This window comes from Neofelis nebulosa, chromosome 12 (assembly GCF_028018385.1).
Source record: "Neofelis nebulosa isolate mNeoNeb1 chromosome 12, mNeoNeb1.pri, whole genome shotgun sequence".
NCBI lineage: Eukaryota > Metazoa > Chordata > Mammalia > Carnivora > Felidae > Neofelis > Neofelis nebulosa.
This window is the reverse complement of record NC_080793.1, coordinates 66244786-66265272: the sequence shown is the minus strand read 5'-3', so window position 1 is coordinate 66265272 and position 20487 is coordinate 66244786. Positions and strand designations below refer to the sequence as shown.

The 20487-nt window shown below is 39.7% G+C and overlaps 1 protein-coding gene across 7 annotated transcripts in view; it reads right to left on the bottom strand.

The window, feature by feature from the left end:
- The window catches only part of FANCC (FA complementation group C), a 264563-nt gene that overhangs the window by 5494 nt on the left and 238582 nt on the right, over positions 1-20487 (bottom strand). For 6 of the 7 annotated variants that reach the window (XM_058695498.1, XM_058695504.1, XM_058695499.1 and 3 more), the window contains 4 exons: positions 20369-20444; positions 17730-17811; positions 15087-15261; positions 10841-11047 (listed from right to left, as the gene is read on the bottom strand). In XM_058695498.1, the coding sequence (XP_058551481.1) occupies positions 10841-11047; positions 15087-15261; positions 17730-17811; positions 20369-20444 (540 nt within the window). The remainder of the gene's footprint in view (positions 1-10840; positions 11048-15086; positions 15262-17729; positions 17812-20368; positions 20445-20487) is intronic. The other variant, XM_058695505.1, reaches the window with a different exon arrangement.

Here is a 20487-nt window from a genome sequence, read left to right as displayed (position 1 = left end):
ATGAAAGTAGTTTTCAGAGTATAGGTCTTTCAACTTCTTGGTTAAGTTTATTCCTGGGTATTTAATCTTTTTTGTGCAACTGTAAATGGAGTTATCTTCTTTTTCTTTCTGCTACTTTCTTGTTAGTATATAGAAATGCAACAGATTTCTGCATATTAATTTTGTATCCTGAAACTTTATGGAATTCATTTATTCTTTAATTTTACTTTTTAAAAAATGTTTATTTATTTTTGAGACAGAGAGCACGAGCAGAGGAGTGGCAGAGAGAGAGGAGGACAGAGGATCCAAAACGGGCTCTGTGCTGACAGAAGGCAGCCTGATTGATGCAGGGCTCAAACTCACAAACCATGAGATCATGATCTGACCTGATACTTAACAGACTGCACCACCCAGGCACCCCTCATTTATTAATTCTAATAGTTTTGCTGGTAGAGTCCATGGTTTTCTATGTATGGCATCATGTCATATGTGCAAACTGTGACAGTTTACTTCTTCCTTATCAATATGGATGCATTTTATTTCTTTTTCTTGTCTGACTGCTGTAGATAGGACTTCCAGTACTATTTTGAATAACACTGGCAACAGTAGATGTCCTTGTTTTGTTCCCAATCTTAGAGGAAAAGCTCTCAGTTTAACTTTCTCTATTGAGTATGATGTTAGTTGTTGGTTTGTCATTTATTGAGATACCTTCCATTTAAACCTATTCTGTTGAGAGTTTTTATCATAAATGGGTGCTTAATTTTGTCAGGTGCTTTTTCTGCAAACATTAAAATGACTATGATTATTATGCTTTATTCTGTTAATGTGGTATATCACATTGATTGATTTACAAGTATTGAACTATGCTTGCATCCATGGCATATATCCCACTTGATCATGGGGATTGTACTTTAAAAAATTTGTTTTTAATATTTATTTTTGAGAGAGGGAGGGAGAGGAGAGGGAGAGGGAGAGGGAGAGGGAGAGAGAGAGACAGAGAGAGACAGAGAGAGAGAGAATGAGGGGGAGAGGGGCAAAGAGAGAGATAAAGAATCTGGAGCAGGCTCCAGGCTCCGAGCTGTCAGCACAGAGCCTGACGCGGGGCTCAAACTCACAAACCACTCAAGATCATGACCTGAGCCAAAGTCATGGCTTTGACTGAGTTTGCCATGACTGAGCCACCCAGGCACCCCATGGGAAATTGTACTTTTAATTCTGTTTTATGGCCTGATGTGTGATCTGGACAATGTTCCGTGTGAAACTGAAAATTCGATTTAATTTGCTAATATTTTGCTGAGGATTTTTGAATCTATGTTCATCAATAATATTGGCCTGTAATTTTCTTTTTTTTGTGCCTTTGGTTTTGGTATGAGGGTAATGGCCTCATAGAATGTATTTGGAAGTTTTCCTTCCTCTTCCATATTTTTGGAATGGTTTGAAGAGAATAGGTATTAACTTTTCTTTAAATGTTTGGAAGAATTCACCAGTGAATCCATTTGGTCATAGATTTTTGTTTGCTGAAAATTTTCTGAAAACTGATTCAATTCCATTATAGTAATTAGTATGTTCATATTTTCTATTTCTTCCTGATTCAATTTGGGAAGATTATGTTTCTGGGAATTTATTTATTCTAGATTGTTCAATTTGTTGGCATGTAATTTTTCATAACAGTCTCTTATAATCCTTTGTATTTCGGTGGTTCTGATTGTTACTTCTCCTCTTTCATTTCTAATGTTTATTTATTTTTTTATTTCTGAGAGAGAGACAGAGCATGAGCGGGGCAGGGGCATTGAGAGAGGGAGACACAGAATCAAAAGCAGGTTCTGTCAGCATAGAGCCTGACAGGGGCTCAAACTCACAAATCACGAGATCATGACCTGGGCCAAAGTTGGGTGCTTAACCAACTGAGCCACCCAGCTGCCCTGTCCTCTTTCATTTCTGGTTTTTTTTTTTATTTCAGTTTTTTCTTTTTCTGCCTAAAGGTTTACCAATTTTGTCTAACTTTTTAAAAAACTAGCTCTTGGGTTCACTGATCTTTTTTTTCCTTTCCTTTCCTTTTTTTTTTTTTTACTCTCAATTTCATTTATTTCTGCTCTGATCATCATTATTTCTTTCCTTACACTAACTTTGGGCTTTGTTCTCTTTCAAGTTCCTTTAGGTGTAAGTTTAGATGGTTTGAGATTTTTTTTTGTTTCTTACAGTAGATCTGTATTGCTATAAACTTCCCTCTTAGAACTACTTTCACAGCATCTGAAAGATTTTGGACCATTGTGTTTGCATTTTGTCTCTGTGTATTTTTCTGATAGCCTCTCTGATTTTCTTCATTGACCCATTGGTTGTTTAACAGCAGGTTGTTTAGCCTCCACGTTTGTTTCTTATTTTTCTTTTCATTTTTTCTTGCTATTGATTTCTAGTTTCATACCATGGTTGTTGGGAAAGATGCATGGTATGATTTCAATCTTCTTAAATTTACTGAGACCTGTTTTGTGGCCTAACGAGTGATTTATCTTGGATAATGTTCTATGTGCACTTGAAAAGATTGTGTATTCTGGTATTTTGGGGTGTGATGTTCTGTATATATGTAAGTCCATCTGGTCTAGAGGGTCATTCAAAGACACTGTTTCCTTATTGACTTTCTGCCTGGATGATCTAGTTACTGGAATAAGTGGGATATTAAAGTCCCCTACTATTATTAGCAATTTCTCCCTTTATGTCTGTTAATATTTGCTTTATGTATTTAGATGCTTCAGTGTTGAGTACATAGATATTTATAATTATTATACCCTCTTGGTAGATTAATCCCTTTACCATTACATAATGCCGTTGTCTCTTGTAACAGTCTTTGTTTTAAAACCTATTTTGTCTCATATGAGTATTATTACCTCACTTTTCTTCTTTTTTTTGTTTCCATTTGCATGAAATATCTTTTTCCATTCCTTCACTTTCAGTCTGTGTCTTTAGGTCTGAAATGAGTCTCTTGTAGGCAGCATGTAGATGAGGGTCTTGAGTATTTTTAAATCCACTTCATCACCTATTGCCTTTTAATTGGAGCATTTAGACCATTTACATTTAAAGTAATTATTGATAGGTATGTATATATTGCCATTTTGTTCATTGTTTTCTGTTGTTTTTGTAGTTCTCTATTTCTTTCATCTCTCCTTCTCTTTCCTTATGATTGACAGCTTTCTTTAGTGTTATGCTTGGCTTTCTTTCTCTTTATTTTTTGTGTATCTACTATAGGTTTTTAGTTAATGAGTACGATGAGGTTCATGCATAACATCCTAGTTATATAGCAATCTATATTAAATTGATAGTCCTTTAGTTTGAACACATTCTAAAAGAACTTCCTTTTTACCATCCCATCCAAGGTTATATATGTACTACTACTTTTTGCTACTTTTGTCTCATAACCTTCAAGTTTAAGTTATTGTTCTACTATCTTTACTATGTGTTTCCTTTTACTCATGAAATTTTTTCCTTTTATAATTTTCTTATTTCTGATTATGGCCTTTTATTTTCCACTTAAAGAATTCCCTTTAACATTTTTTTGTAAGGCTGGTTTAGTGATGATGAACTACTTTGACTTTTGTCTGGGAAACTCTCTTTCAATTCTGAATGATAATCTTCCAAGAGAGTATTCTTGCTTGTATGTTTTTTTTTTTTTTCTTTTCCCTTTCATCCTTTTGAATCTATCATGCTGCCACTCCCTTCTGACCTGGCAAAGTCTCTGCTGAAAAGTCAGTTGAAAGCCTTATGGAGTTTCCCTTTATGTTACTAGTTGTCTCTCTCTTCTTACTTTTAAAATTCTCTCTTCATCTTTAATCTTTAACATTTTAAATTAGTATGGTCATGGTGTGGACTTCCTTTGGTTCATCTTGTTTGAAATTCTTTGTACTTCCTTAACCCGGATGTCTGTTTCTTTCCCCACTTTAGGGAAGTTTTCAGCTATGATTTCTTCAGATAAATTTTCTGCCCCTTTCTCTCTTCTGTTTGTTCACTTGATGTTGTCCAAGACAGCCCTTAACCTCATTTAAAAAAAGTCTTCTGGGGGCGCCTGGGTGGCTTGGTCGGTTAGGCGTCCGACTTCGGCTCAGGTCACGATCTCGCGGTCCGTGAGTTCGAGCCCCGTGTCGGGCTCTGTGCGGACAGCTCAGAGCCTGGAGCCTGTTTCAGATTCTGTGTCTCCCTCTCTCTGTGACCCTCCCCCGTTCATGCTCTGTCTCTCTCTGTCTCAAAAATAAATAAACGTTAAAAAAAAAAAATTAAAAAAAAAAAAAAAGTCTTCTGTTCATCTTGGGTGTTGTTCTATTACCCTGTCTTCCAGATCACTGATCCATTCTTCTAATCTACTGTTGATTTCCTCTAATGTATTTTTCATTTATTTACTTTTCATTGATTCATTCTTTAAGTTTATTTATTTATTTTTGAGAGACAGAGAGAGAATCCAAGCAGGCTCTGCAATGTCAGCATGGAGCCCTAACCCATGAACCGTGAGATTGTGACCTGAGCTAAAACCAAGAGTTGGACACTTAAACAACTAAGTCACTCAGGTGCCTCTGATTCATTCTTTTTTATATTATCTATGTCTTTGTTAAAGTTCTCAGTAAATTAACTAAATTTTCTCTCCATTCTGGTGAGTATCTCTAGGATCATTACTTTGAACTCCTTATCAGGAAGACTGGTAATCTCCATTTCATTTAGCTTTTTTCCTGAGTTTTGTGCTTGTTATTTTGTTTGGAGCATATTTTTCCATCTCTTCATTTTGCCTGGCCTATATTTTGATGAATTCAGTTAAACAGTTAATTCTCCTCAACCTGAAAGAATGGCCATCTTCTGTGTAGACAATGTAGGCCTGGTGACTTTGGCTGGCTGCTTAGATCTGTGTCTAGGTAGGTTGCAGTCCCAAGATGCTCAGTACAAGGGGCTCCTGATGGGGCAGCAGAGGCCAAGGTGGGAATAGGCTGGGAGGGCCCAGGATGCCCTGCACTGGGGGTATCGTAGCAAACTGTCTGGAACCAAAGTAGTGCTGTCCTGCATCTGTGTCACCTTGGTGAGATGGCTAGAGCTACAGTGAATGCTGACCAGGGGTACCCTTGTCGGCACTGTGCTGAGGCCACCTTGGTGGGAAGGCTTGGGTTAGTATGGGCTAGGGACCCAGGCTCACTGTGGTGATAGGCTGGCTGGGGCACCTGGACCCTGCTCCCATCCATGCTACCGAGGTGGAGGGGGAGTGTAAACCATGGCACTTGCCAGGCCCTTTGATCCAGAGAGTTCCACCAGACCACCCCTCACCACCCCACCCCCCCCCCCCCCAAAACACACACACTGGCAGGGTTCTAGAGCTGGAGGCTTTATGTTCTAATTGTTCTTTTAAACCACAGGTTTTTGGTTTTTGTTTTTGTTTTTTCCTATTCCACAGGTGTCTGGTGCTGTGTGGGCTAGAGGCATGGGGCTTGCTGAGGTGGCAGGCTGGCTGTGGTGCCTAAATACTGGCCAGTCTATGCTATGAAGATGAAGGGAGAACGTAAATCATGGTGCTCACCAGCCTCTCAAACCCAAAGAATTCCAGCAGCTCCCCCACCATTTGGCAGGGGTCTAGGGCTAATTCCTCTATATTTTAGTTAGCCTTTTAAACCATGACTTTTTTTTTCTGTGCCCCAGGGCAGATGAATCTCTTTATGGTACTCAGGGACCCTCTCCACTGTAGTTTGCAGTGTGTGTTCCCTTTCTTACCATGTCTCCATCTCTCTTGCCATTCTCTATGGCCTATCTTTTGTTGTGCAGAAGCTTTTCAGTCAGCCTTCAGTTTTTCAGGAGGAATTGCTCTATAAATAGGCATAGGTTTGGTATGTCTGTGGAATAGGTGTCTTCCTACATTGCCATCTTGAACCAGAATTTATGACTTACTTATTTTATAATTGTAAGTTTGTACTTCTTAATCCCCTTCATCTACTTTGCCCCCCCCCCCCCCCCCCAACACACACACACTCCCTAACCACCATTCTGGTAACTATCAGTTTGTTCTTTGTATCTATGAGTCTGTTTCCATTTTTTCTTATTCATTTGTTTTGTTTTTAATTTTTACTTTTTTCTTAAATAAAGACATTTTATCTATCTATCTATCTATCTATCTATCTATCTATCTATCTAAGGTAAGCTCTGTGTAGGGCTTGAACTCATGACCCTGAGATCAAGAGTTACATGCTCTGCCAGCTGAGCCATCCAGGTGCCTGTTTTGTTTTTTAGGTTCCACATATAAGTGAAATCATCTGGTATTTATCTTTCTCTTTTATTATTATTTTTTAGTCTTTCTCTTTATTATTTCACTTAGCACAATACCCTCAAGGTCTACCCATGTGTTTGCAAATGGCAAGATTTCATTTTTTTTCATTTTTTTATGGCTGAGTAATAACAGTCCATATACATACCATATATAACCTTTTTATACATTCATCTATTGATGGACACTTAGGTTGCTTCCATATCTGGGCTATTGTAAATAACGCTACAAGTGCGTGTTATCTCTTCGAATAGATGTTTTCATTTTCTTCATATAAATACCTGGAAGTAGAATTCCTTGATGGTATGGTAGTTGTATTTTTAAATTTCTGAGTGACTTCCATATTGTTTTCTATAGTGGCTGCACCAATTTACATTCTTACCTACAGGGTATATAAGGTTCTTTTTTCTCCATATCCCTGTCAACTCTTCCTTTTTGTCCTTTTGATGACAGCCTATCTGATAGGTGTGAGGTGATATCCCATTGTAGTTTTGATTTGCATTTCCCTGAGGGCTAGTGATGATGAGCATCTTTTCAAGTGTCTCTTGGCCATCTGTATTTCTTTGGAAAAATGTCTTTTTAAGTCCTCTGCCCAATTTTAATAAATTTTTTTTAAAGTTGTGAAAGTTCTTTATATATTTTGGATATTAACCCCTTAGCAGATGTATGATTTGCAAATATCTTCTCCCATTCAGTAGGTTACTTTTTCATTTTGTTGACGGTTTCCCTCACCATGAAAAGGCTTTTTTAGTTTGACATAATCTCATTTGTTTTATTTTAGCTTTTGTTGCCCTTGCCTGAGGAAACTGGTCCAAAAAAATACCACTAAGAATGATGTCAAAGAGCTTACTGTCTATGTTTTTTCTTCTAGGAGTTATATGGTTTCAGGTCTTACATTCAAGTCTTTAATCCATTTTGAATTTATTTTTACATATGGTATAAGATAGTGGTCCAGTATTCCCAACACCATTTATTGTCTTTTCCCCATTGTATATTCTTGCCTCCATTTTTGTAGATTAACTAACTGTATATATGTGGATTTATTTCTGAACTCTCTATTCCATTGATCTATATGTCTGTTTGTGCCAGTTCCATACTATTGTAATTACTAAAGCTTTGTAGTATAGTTTGAAATCAGGGCATGTGATACCTCTAGTTTTGTTCTTTCTCAAAACTGCTTTGGCTATGTGGGATCTTTTGTGGTTCCATACGAAATTTAGGATTGTTTGTTCTAGTTCTGTGAAAAATGCCATTGGTATTTTAATGGGGATTGCAATGAATCTGCAGGTTGCTTTGGGTAATAACTGTAACAATATTAATTCTTCCAATCAATGAACATGGAATATCTTTCTATTTATTTGTACTGTCTTCAATTTCTTTCATCAGTATGTTATAGTTTTCAGAGTACAGGCCTTTCATCTCTTTGGTTAAATTTATTCCTATGTATTTTAGTCTTTTTGATGCAATTGTAAATGGGACTGTTCACTTTTTGATGTTTCATTTCTGTAGGGTAATTTTGTATCCTGTGACTTTACTGAATTCATTTATTAGTCTTAATAGTTTTTTGGTGGAGTCTTTAGGGTTTCTTAAATATAGTATCATGTCATCTGCAAATAGTGAGTTTTATTTCTTCCTTACCAATTTCGATGTCTTTTCTTTATCTTGTCTGATTGCTATGGGCAGGGCCTCTAGTACTACGCTGAATAAAAGTGGTGAGAGTAGGCATCCTTGCCTTGTTCCTGGACCTTAGGAGCTGTATTGCTATGAACTTCCCTATTACAACTGCTTTTGCTGTGTGTCATAAATTCTGGAAAGTTGTTTCCATTTTCATTTGTCTCGTAGTATTTCATTTGTTTCAGGTGACAAAAATGGCTCTAATACCTTCATGATTCAAAAGCACCTGCTGTTGACTTTTTGGGGGTTTTTTTGTTTGTTTGTTTTTTTAATTTTTTTTTTTAACGTTTATTTATTTTTGAGACAGAGACAGAGCATGAACGGGGGAAGGGCAGAGAGAGAGGGAGACAGAACCGGAAGCAGGCTCCAGGCTCTGAGCCATCAGCCCAGAGCCCGACGCAGGGCTCAAACTCACAGACCGCGAGATGGTGACCCGGGCTGAAGTCGGACGCTTAACCGACTGAGCCACCCAGGCGCCACTGCTGTTGACTTTTTGAAATAGCTTTTAATTTTAGAACAGTTTTAGACTTCTGGTTTACTGAAAAGATAATACAGAAAGATCCCATATCTCCGACATCTGGTTTTCCATTAACATCTTAAATTAGTACATTTATCACAATTAATAAACTGATATGGATACATTTTATTAACCAAAGGACAGACTTTTTCTGATCTCCCCAGTTTTTCCATAATGTCCTTTTTCTGTTCCAGGATAATATCTAAAATACTACATTATATTTAGTTTTCATGTCTCCTTATGCTCCTCTTGGCTTTGACAGTTTCTAACACTTTCCTTTCAATGATGGTCTGGACAGTTTTGAAGAGTGCTACATAGGTATTTTTGTCATTTGTTTTTCTCATTATTAGACTGGGATTATAAAAGTTTAGGGGAGGAAGATCACAGAAGTGCCATTTTCATCACATTATATTAAGGGTACTTATAGTCAACATGTCTTAATGACTGTCATGTTGAGCTTGATCACTTGGCTGAGATAGTGGCTGAAAAGTGACTATTATTACTTATAGCTGGCCAGAGGTAATGTTGGTTGATATCAAGGTCTATGGACACATGGACATTTTTTTAGCTCTTAGCCTTCTGTCTGAACATGAGAGGCAGGACTAACAGGCTGGCTGCTGTGGCCTGCCTGCTCCATGCTGACTGTTTTACCGGGACTGAGGAGAACTTCCTGGGTGCTAGTTTCTAAGGTTCTTGGCAGTCCTACTTATCACTGGGACTCTCTCCATATTCACATTCAAACAGAACCTGCCCAGGGAAAGGAGCAAGAAGGGGCTCTCTGGATGCTGAGAACATTCCTGATTTGGTTGCTGGCTGCATGGTTATTTTTGGTTTATGAACATTAATCAAGCTGTATGTTTTCTGTATGTATATTATGTGTCAGTAAAAAATAAAAACAAAAGCAAATAAAAATTCCAAAAGCTAGCATGTGGACGCTTTTTAAATTTGGTCTTTTAACCCTTTTGAAGTGGACATTTCATTGGCATGAAGTAAATTCACAATATTGTACAACCATCACTACTATCCATTTCTAGAACTTTTTTTCATTATCCAAAACAACTCTCCATTCCTCTCACCTGCCCAGCTCCTGGTAACCTCTATTCTACATTTTGTCTCTATAAATTTGCATATTCTAGGTACCTCATAAAAGTGAATCATATAGCATGTGTCCTTTTGTGTCTGGCTTAGTTTACTTAGAATAATGTCCTCAAGGTTCATCCATGTGGTAGCATATATCAGAATTTCATTCTTTTTTAAGGCTCCCATTGTATATACAGACCATATTTTATTTATCCATTTATCTGTTGATGGACACTTGGGTTGTTTCTACCTTTTGGCTATTGTGAATAATGCTGTTATGAACAGGGTGGCCAAGTGTTTAATTCTATTAATTCTTTTACACAGAAGTAGAATTGCCAGATCATATAGTAATTCTATGTTTAACTTTTTCAGGAACTATCAAACTCTTCCACAGTGGCTGTACCATTTTAGCATTCCCAACTGGAAATATAGGAGTGTTCCAATTTCTCTACATCCTCACCAACACTTGTTATTTCCATTTTGTTTGTAATAGCCATCCTAGAGGGTGTGGAATGTTACCTCATCATGGGTTTTAATTTGCACCTCCCTAATGGCTAATAATGTTGAGCATTTTTTCAGGTGGTTATTAGCTATTTATGATCTGTTGTGCATTTTTGAATTGGGTTTTTGCTGTTGTTGAGTTGTAAGAATTCCCAATATATTCTGGATACTAACCCCTTTGTCAGATACGTGATTTCCAAATATTTTCTTCCCATTCCTGAGTTTGTCTTTTCACTGTCTTGCTTGTATCTTTGATGAACAACATGTTTTAATTTTGATGAATTTCAGTTTATTTATTTTTTGTTGGTGGTGCCTGTGCCTCTGGGGACATTATCCAAGAAGTCATTGCCTAACCCAATGCCATGAATGATACTCACTTTTGACTTGGACCATTCTTTATCCCTCATGTCATCTGGGTTTCAGAAAGAATTCTTTGTAATTAGCAAACACTGTTTTTTAAATTAACAAACAAAATTTTTTGGATTGCTATAGTGAACACTTCTCACTGAAGTCTTGTCCATCTTCATGACGAATGTAACTGAAAGAGTAACTACATGGGAAGACAGAAGACCTAGCTTTACTATGGACTCTGACAGTAATTGTGACCTCTTTTTTCAGAGCCTCCATTTTCTTCCTTATTATAAAGGTGTCACAAGGGGCAGGCTCTGGGGTCCATCCCAACTTTCAACTTCATTGCCTGTCCATCCATGTTTGGATAGCACCCTGGTACACATACTTGTGAAAGGCCAGGCAATCCTCATACCTGGAATGCAAATGAGAATTAGCACACTATTAAAGGGGAGACTTACAAGGGTGATGACTTCTCGAGCAATCGCATGGCCTCCAGGAGCCCATAGCAGGAAGTTCAGGAGGAGGTGCCTGATCAGCTGTTGACATGAAGGTGGTCTGGGGTCTCTGTGTTGGCTCTCTGCAGTTGCTGCCTGTAGATCCCTGGCTGAGAGAGTTGGACTTCTGAGCAGCTTCTTGAGGTGGCTGAGCACTGCCTTTACCTCTACCTGGGAAGTATAATTTCAAAGGTGAGAGATTAGGGAAGAGTCAGGACCTGTATGGTTCTAGGATTTATTTGGGACTTTGAAGCAAGCCCTAGAAAGAGGAGAGGACTGGCGACCTAGGGAAAGCAGACAGAGGCGACTCATGTCTGAGCTTATACTCTGTTCCACACAAACCCAAATGGGCGTAATGGAAATTTCTTGACTTTCTTTCGTCTTGCTAAGCAGCCAAGGCACCACGCCAGGAATTGACCTTTTTTTTTTTTTTTTTTTTGTAAGAAAAGAGACGGAGAAAAATCCTCAGCAGAATGTAGTCAGATTTTTATATTGTGGGAAAAGGAACAAAAGGCTCCTTGAAGACTTGCTCTCTATCATAGCCACAAATCAATTAAAGCCCCATGCAATTGGACCTCCACTGAGCCAATGTTCTGATAAGAATGAGGTTTGCCTTTTGCCTTTTGTTATCTCTGAGGGGAGGAAACACACACATACACACACACACCACATTTGTTTTGTTTTAGACACTGGGACAGTGTTCATACATGTTGAAAGCATAAGCAGAGGTCATAAGTCTGTAGAATTCACATAATGTGATTGTTATAGGTCTGTGGGTTGTTTTTGCATAAAAAACACTTATTTCATGCTGAGACTTCTGCTTGCTATAAGAATAGTACATCAAGATGTGACGTGGAAAACAAAGAAAAACGGAAAGCTATAGATCCAAAATGCCACATGGAACTCATGAACAGCTATGTTCCATCATTTTCGAAAGAGTACTTAGGCCTATTCTGAGAATTCCCATGACCAATTTTATGGATTTTGTGTGAGTCGTCTTTTTTTTTCCCCTGGAAGTTAAAGCCTCATTCAATGAAGTCTGTCATAAACTCCAATACACTAGGAGTGCTGTGTGAGCTATTCTGACCACAATCCAAGACCGTGAGAAACTGTACCATGGGGCTCTTCCACGGAGAATGGCAGCATTCCAACAGGAGAGGGCTACTCTCTCACCACCTCCTCTGTCAGCTGGGCCCAGCCTGCCCTCATCTGATGGCATCTATGGGAGCCCAAGACCATCTTACCATCTAAAAGGTCTGCAAAAATGTCAGGGCTTAGGAAGCTATGGCTTCATATCCATTTTCTTCTTGACCGGCATTTGATTTTCTACCCTTGTTCAGTACTCCCTAAGACTGGTTGTCTTCATCCCAGACCATCTTTCCCTTCAAATGCCTTCCACATCCATAAGCTTTCACCTGACATGCCAAAACTTTAAATGCTTTTTAATTTGTTTTTAGTAAAAGAGATAAGCTTTCTTTTCTAAGGATTACTTTTTATCCCGCATTATGAAAATTTACATATATTCACTAGAAAGTCTGAACAACAAGGTATGATGTACCTCCACCATCCAAATGAAAGATCTGATCTAACTTAATCTCAGGCTGGTCTTGCTCCATTTTCTCCAGGGGAGATGGAGGAAACCAGGTTCACAACCTTCTCATTTGTTCCCCAGGCCTTGTGAACCCAGAGCTCACTATGCGCCATGTTTGCTTACAGTTCTCACAATGCACTGTAAGTAATTTCATGTATCTATGACATAAAGTCTTTGAGAACATGATTTTTCATGGCAGAATGTTAGTCCATGGTTAGAATATGTCACAGTTTATTTAGTCAGTTCCATACTACTGAAAGTTTAGGCCATTTCTAACATCTGCAATTACAACAATGCTGTAATGATATTCTTATACATAAATCTTTGTATGGATCTCTAATTACTTCCCTAGGATAATTCCTAGAGGTGGAATAACAAAGTCAGAGTATGAACCCTGGCTTAATTCTTATGGGTATTCAAACACAGGCATTTTGCGTTTTTATCATGATTAAATTCAAAGTTAGCAAAAGAAGATGAACACTGGCTGGCAGCAAACAGGGTCTGCAGAAAGAAGGGCGCGTCTTTGTGCGGCAGTCGCCCTTGCTCCCCCGTTACTGAACCTCACAGTGGAGGCTGGCCCACAATACGCTGTCAGGGCTGAGCGATTAACCAGGATTTAATGACACCTTTTGAGGAAAGGGCACAGATGTTGTCAGGCTCATTCAAATCTCACAATAAACATGCGTTCAAAGGCAGCTCACAGTTTGTTTCTCAAGTCACCCAACAGACCATCAAAGGGATTTAAAGTTCACAAAACCCAGGAGAGAAAGAGGTATGTATTACTAAACTAGGAAAACTGGGCCCACTTCCTCCCCAGGATGTCACACACACCAGTGCCTCAGGTTGGGCACCAAGGAGGAAGAGGCTTTAGGCTCACAAAATGAAACGTGTCTTCAGTCACAAGACAGATAGCCCCTCTCACAGGATAGCTAAGAAGGAAGCGAACATGCTGGTGCTAAACTACTCTGAGTGAACTGATCTATTTTTATCCAGTGTGCTACAGCATCCCTGCAGTAAGAACTATGTACAGATTAAAAAAAAAAAAAAAAAAAAAAAAAAAGCCAAGGTAAGTATTAGACATGCCAATGCAGAACTTTCTAGAAATTACCTTTCTTTTGGACAATTTATTTCTCTACCTTTCAAAAGTGAATCTCTGTCCGTTTCAATGATTGATCAGGAATTTAACATATAACTTACCAACTTAGCTTATAAGGAATCAAATATAAAGTATATATAACAGGGCTTTGAAAATCATTAGTGCTATATACATTTTAACTATTATCACTAAAAATAAGATAATGAAAACATAATTAGGATTTCTCTTAATAAGTTTAAGTTTAATGTGATATTTTAAAAGGGAGATAGAAAGCTTTCTTCTTAGTCATAAAGCAACCCTCAAAACATACGTGGATTATGATAATTTCTTAAAAACGTATTTTTGATCCAAAATAAATTATCACCAAATTTCAACTTTTTAAAATCTAAAACTCTTTCTTTCCTTTGCCATGCAAGTATTCGTTCATTTTTTTAAATGTTCATCCATTTCTGGGAGAGAGAGAGACAGAGACAGAGACAGTGTATGCAGGGGAGGGGCAGAGACAGAGATGGAGACAGAGAATTTCAAGCATGACATGGGGCTCAAAACCACAAACCGTGAGATCAAGACCTGAGCCAAAATCAAGAGTTGGACACTTAACCAACCGAGCCTCCCAGGCACCCCATGCCATGCGAGTCTTTAAATAAGAAAAATATACAGACATATCTGTACTAGTCTCTGCTTTTTTCAAACAGAAAACATGAAGCAAATAGGAAACTTACTCTCTACATAAAGAAACTTGCTCCCTTTAATTATTAAAATTAGCAAAAAGTGTTAGCAGCTAAAGTTTTAAAAACTGGCAAATAAACATTTGCAAGGGAGGTGCCAATGCCTTTAATCAAAGCACTGCTTCCTGTAGTCATTATACTCTGCATAAAATAAAAACTCGATTTGCCATAGACAGCCAGTCCTGTATTAGCTGCTCTGTTATTTAGGGAATGCCCAAGTCCTTTTTCAGAAGCTAAGGGGTTAATATCAGATTACTTTAGTAAGAGTGCTAAACAAAGCCTGTAATGTGAGGATTTGTTGTCTGATCCAAGAAAGCAGTAAGTCAAGACGGAAGCAGACAGGGACAGGCTGCTGATCAGAGAGAGGACAGTGCTCCTTAGAGGAGCGGTCAGATTCTGCACGGCAAATGCTAGAGGACTTGGCCCCTGGGCCAGGGCTGACTGTAAACAAGGGCATTGGTGGCAGCTGAGCAAGAACAGATAAAACAATGTGGGGGACAGAAGGGCTATGCCTCATCTCTGTGGTGCTTCCCAGGAAAGCAGAGTGGCAGTTTCCCATGTCTAGTCAACTCTGTGAGGCAAGAAGATGTCTCCAACCACAAACCTAGCATGCGTGCACTCACCCATCTGGGTGGATGTGTACATGCTACCACACGTGAGCACAGTGAACAGCCAGTGCTTAGGTGCCTGGGGGTTACTGGAGGCCAAACCCACCACAGGCCCCTTCCTGCAGCATCTTTTCTGATCCCAAGAGACGAACCCAGAGCACCACACACAGCACGTCCTGCCACCCACCATGGTCTGTGCTCGCTGCTGACTCCTGTCACGTGGACTGTGGCTGAAGGCCAAGAGCCACAGCAGGGCTTCCGGGGGTTCAGCTTCTGACATCACTAACTGCTCAGCCGCGATGTCAGCCCATCCTCCAAAGTGAATGAACAAAAACCAGCACTCAAAGGGGCCTCCGTAGGACCTGGAACAGAACCAAAACACATGGCAGCTGGGCAACTTGACTTCTTTCTCTTTTTGGTTCTTAGAGCAGCTGTAATGTCTGCGAATGGTTGGCTTAAATTGTTCTTATCCACTGAGGTACATCTTGCAAGGAATACAAGTTAGATTTAAAAAATAGCTCACAATGCCATTCTGAACCCATCACAGGACCTTCAAAGGCAGGTCTTTCAAAATCCCATGTGTCCCGAGGACTTTAGACACTTAAATCTTTATATCCAAGGACCATGAGTGGCTACAGGCTTCGACAAAGAAAGGTTCTGGGCCATGACCAACAGGGATGCTACAAGATGAGAGCTTTCAGGCCCCCTCTGCTTTCTGCAAGGCCTGTACAGCTGGACTGCTGTGAAGAGGGGGCCTCCCAGCCCTGAGGCAGCCACCCAGGTAGCTCCAGAGCAAGAAACGAGGGGGCTCCCTGGGGTCCAGATGGAGACCAGGAAGGGATGCAGACAAAAACATATGTTATTTCCTTTCTGACAAAACACAAGGTTCTGGTCAGTATTTTGGCAATGATGAACTTTGAATGGGCTGCATACTGTATATTCTTTCCTGTCATGTATGGGAAGCTGAAAAGTTAGAAGCTTTTATGAAGCTATCCTTTTGCCATGCTGGGAATGGACAGGCACACTGGCTATTTAAAAGATAGACTCTGTTCAAGGAAAGGACCTATTAATATGCACAGTGACAGTGTCAGCAGCTTAACATCTCCCCTGGGGAAAATGGAGTGGGACTGGCCTAAGATCAGAACTTCTCTTCTGAACCGGGGAGGTTCCTGGAACAGGAGAGCTCTGGGCCCCTCTTGGGTGGATCTGGGTCTGCTATGTCTGTTCTGAGAGCAAGTGATTAAATGTTTTAACATCTAGCTTGTGGAACAGTGGAGAGAAGAAGAAAGGGGAGTGAGTATTAATCTTGTCCCACAAGAGGAAGAACTGGTGCTCTGTGGGCCACATTAGCGATCTGCTGGGTTATGATGGCTGAAAAGCCAGGAATGGGTTCCACAGAGGATCTTCCCTACAGACCTCACTATAAGCTGAGCAGCGGGGCTCTCTCACACTCCCTGGACAGAGGCTACAGGGCCTACCTTGCAGAAATGGGCTGGGTTCTTTTTCCTCTTTTCTACAGTAACTGAGTATGTGAGGCAGTCCTAGTGGCTGGCTAAGAAAGCACCGGAACCTGTTCACTGGCCCCTCCCTGCAGGTGGACCCAGAAATCTAGTTAAGGCAGATCTAAGTTAGGTAAGAGTCCCATGAGGCTTTGCGTTGAGGTCCTGCTCTTCACCAGAGACAACCTGAAAGCATGCACATGGGACTGACAGGTGTTACAGGCCATTACCATGCTGATACTCTGAATCCCACTTGGCTGCCAGTTCTTTTTGCCTCCTTTATTGGTAAGAATCTTGAGTGCAGGGTGGTGAGTAAGCGGCACCAAATGTGCATCAGTGATCATGAACATAAGGAGCACCAACCGTAATATGTGATGGCTCAGCGAGCAGATTACAGAGAATTTCAAGAGGGAATAGTGGCAAAAGGAACAAATAGAGATGGTCTTAGTAAGTTAGTACAGACAACAAATAAAATATTTGTACTCTAAAAAAAAAAGTAAATCAAGAGGAAGGTGCAGGGTGTTATGTCACAAAGAAGTTAGTAAAGCCTAAATGGGATTGCTTTTAGGAAAATTAACGCATGAGAGTACTTAATTTATGTTAGAATATAATTTATGTTAGAATATAATTCTAATTTTAGACAAATTTCTATTTAAAAAAATTTTTTTAAGTTTATTTTTGACAGGGAGAGAGAGACAGAACATCAGTCGGGGAGAGGAAGAGAGAGGGAGACACAGAATCCAAAGCAGGCTCCAGGCTCTGAGCTGTCAGCACAGCGCACGATGCAGGGCTCCAACTCACAGACCACGAGATCATGACCTGAGCCAAAGTCAGACACTCAACCGACTGAGCCACCCAGGCGCCCCTAAACAAATATTTATTAAAAAGAGGAGGAAAAAGGGACATTTTACCCTACTGTGCGGGAGAAATTTAGAATTTCCTTCCCTAGAGAGCACAGAGGAAGGGAGAAGACCAAGGGACCCAGAGAGCACGGTCCTCTGCATGGCTGGGGGTGACGGCAGCATGCGGGCTCTGCTGTTTTCCTAGGGTCTGCTCTTCTTCTCGTTATGCTTGTACATCTCAAGATCCAATACCAATACTACTCAGGACAGTTTCTATACAAGGTATTTACATATGCACTGCTGCTGAGCTGCTCAGAGTGACACACGTGCAGCTATGTGCTTCTTCCACTTCTCACTCAGCAAGGTGCTTACCTGTTTGGGCGTGGTCACAGACCAGTAATGCCTTCCCCTTGGCCCTCCTCAAACAGATGATAAGGATCAAGAGAAACCACTGTGAGACGGACCTAGGCATCATTAGGATTTGCTTACCCATGAGTCTGGTCCTCAACTATTTCTCTGAGCATTTCAGAAATATGTTTCAGTGGCTGGTGCCACAGTTTTTGTGGGATATCTGTGGGTGGAGAGACAAACCAGAGGGAGCTGAAGAAAAGTCAAACCTATTAGGATCGTCTGCAGCTAAGACCAAAAGAGCTTTGGAAAAAGGCTATATTTTTCCTGGCCCATGGGACCCATACCACTGGTCTCCCGCTGTTCCCAGCCAGCATCCACCCTTTAGGCCTGGGAAGATCCTCAGTGTTACACAGAACTAAACTTCAAAGGCTCTTTAACTCAGGTACACAGAAGTAGACAAACTCCATAAGCAGCCCACCCTAGGACTGAAAATGTTATGTTGCAGATACCTCACGTTTTTTCTTTTCTACCCAACCCCTCACTCCTTATCACTGACAATTTGTGATTTCAAAGTACATGGAGATGGTAATAAAAGTCAACAAGGAACTAAGGAGAGGCTGCTCAATTGTTTTTCTATGACTGTGCTGAATTCAGAATATGATTACAGGTTTATAGGGAAGAATGGGCCAGAAAAATAATACATGGGTATCATGTGAACAAATGTCTTTTCTTAGTTTTTCTGGTTTCATAATTATCCCAAGGTTTTAGATATGCACGTATCTGCAGTTCTAAGTAATATCTGAAAAAGTTACCACATATCCATACAGTGATAGATTCTATAATTAAATGCACGAGAAGATAATGTAAGTGATAAGGCAGCCACTGTAACTACCCCATAAGTGTTACAGATGAAAAGATCATCTTTCCCTCCTCTGAATGCCCATTACTCTTGATTTGTAGCCTTTGAAAGCATTTTTCATTTTCTTCTTTGTATTAATTATTTAGATACTTATTTCATGTCCCCCCACTTGTAGCTCTTGGATAGTCAGGACTTGTAAGTGATCTATCTTTTACGCCCCACAGGACTTTACTTTTATGTCACACAGGGCCCCAATCAATTTCTGATGAATAGAAGATTCTACTATTAAAAAATACTTCAATTTGTGAATTAAACATTTTTTCCAAAAAGAATAGACTGAAAAGTAGCATAGGAGCAACTTCTGCTTAAATTTACTTATTTATTTTTGGACACAAATCTAAGACCATCACACAAAGGAAAAGGTAAATAGGTGAGTTCCATGCCCAAGGTACCCCTTAGTCTTGTGTTTATAGGTTTCCCAACTTACAAAATAATAACTCCAATATTTCTTCTGGAGCTCATTCAGTTCTCACGTAGGCTGACCTCAGGCTTCTCTAATCTGACCTAAGCTGTAAAGTGTACTTCTAGAAAGAGAAATTTGTTATCCAAGTTTTCCCACTGTGTTCCCACAGGTTAAATTTCACCAAACTGTTGATCAGAGGTCCCAGCAGCCTCACTACCACCTCCATCACTAGCATCTGAGAGGACAGTGTCAGATGGGTCATTCTGGGTAAAAACCTACATCTTTTAGAAAAACAAAGAGAAGGGGTGCCTGAGTGGCTCAGTCAGTTGAGCATCCAACTCTTGATTTCTGGTCAAGTCATGATCCTGGGGTTGTGGGATCGAGCCCCACATTGGGCTCCAAGCTGAAGACTAAAGCCTGCTTAAGATTCTCTCTCTCTCTGCCCCTCTCCCTGCTTGCTCTCTCTATAAAATAAAATAAAATAAAATAAAATAAAATAAAATAAAATAAAATAAAATAAAATAAAATATAATATAATAAATATTTAAAAGAAAATGAAGAGGAATTTGAATTTTGTAAAATACTCTGAAACTTGAAATACTCCTGTAAAATACTCTTGAAACTTTTCTCGAATGAATCAATCTACTCAGGAAAAAGGCAAGTAAAAATAGCATGAAAAAGGAAATATCACTGGCTCTTTCCCTCTTTCCTTCCACAGTTAAAATGCCTTCTTCTCTGGCACAGAGCCAGTGCTGTGTCAGTGCTGCCTTTCCTTCAGATTCTAGGCTTTAGTGGAAGGGGAAGGACACCTTTATTCTCTATGCCTGAAATGTTTCCTAAACACAAGTTCTCAGATATGTTAACAGACCAATGCCAGTTGGATTAAAGATGGAATCATCAATTTCCCAACTGGATGTGGCCAATGGAAGGCTGGCAAATGAGACCAGAGAAGGCCATGATTTAATACATTTACTGAATTCTTTCAAAAGTCTTTTTCCCTTGGCTTGGTTAGGAGAAATTTCCCCTAAATTTCCTTGGCTTTGTTCATCGTTTTATCTTTTCTTCTGTAACAAGGGGCACAGAGCGGAAAGAATGAAATACAAATAAATGTACTGTTTTAACCTACCTCAGCCAAGTCTTAGCCTGTTCTTGGCATTCAGGTGGATCTAGCTGGCACCAGCATAAGCCTGGGTTATCCTGAGCAGGCTATCAAAACCTAACAAGAGGACATTTTTTTTTTCTTTCTTTTGGTAAGTAATGGTAACTGGGAAGTCCAGCAAATTCTCATATCAAAATCCCACAGATGTGAGACCCTGGGAGCTTAAAAGGATGTTAGAGATGACTGATTCCATCTCCCTTGTTTTACAGAGAAGGAACTGGTAGGGAAGGGTTATGATTTGTCAGCCCTCTTTCTCAGAAATTATTTTAATATAGGCAGAATCGACTTTCACATACCTTTTGGGTGTTGAAGCAGCACCATAACAAGAGATGGAGAAGCATAAGGAAAGTAGGTCTTGAGTGTAAACTTCAGCTACAATAATTCAAAACCAAATGAATGTTAGGGTTGAAAGGGG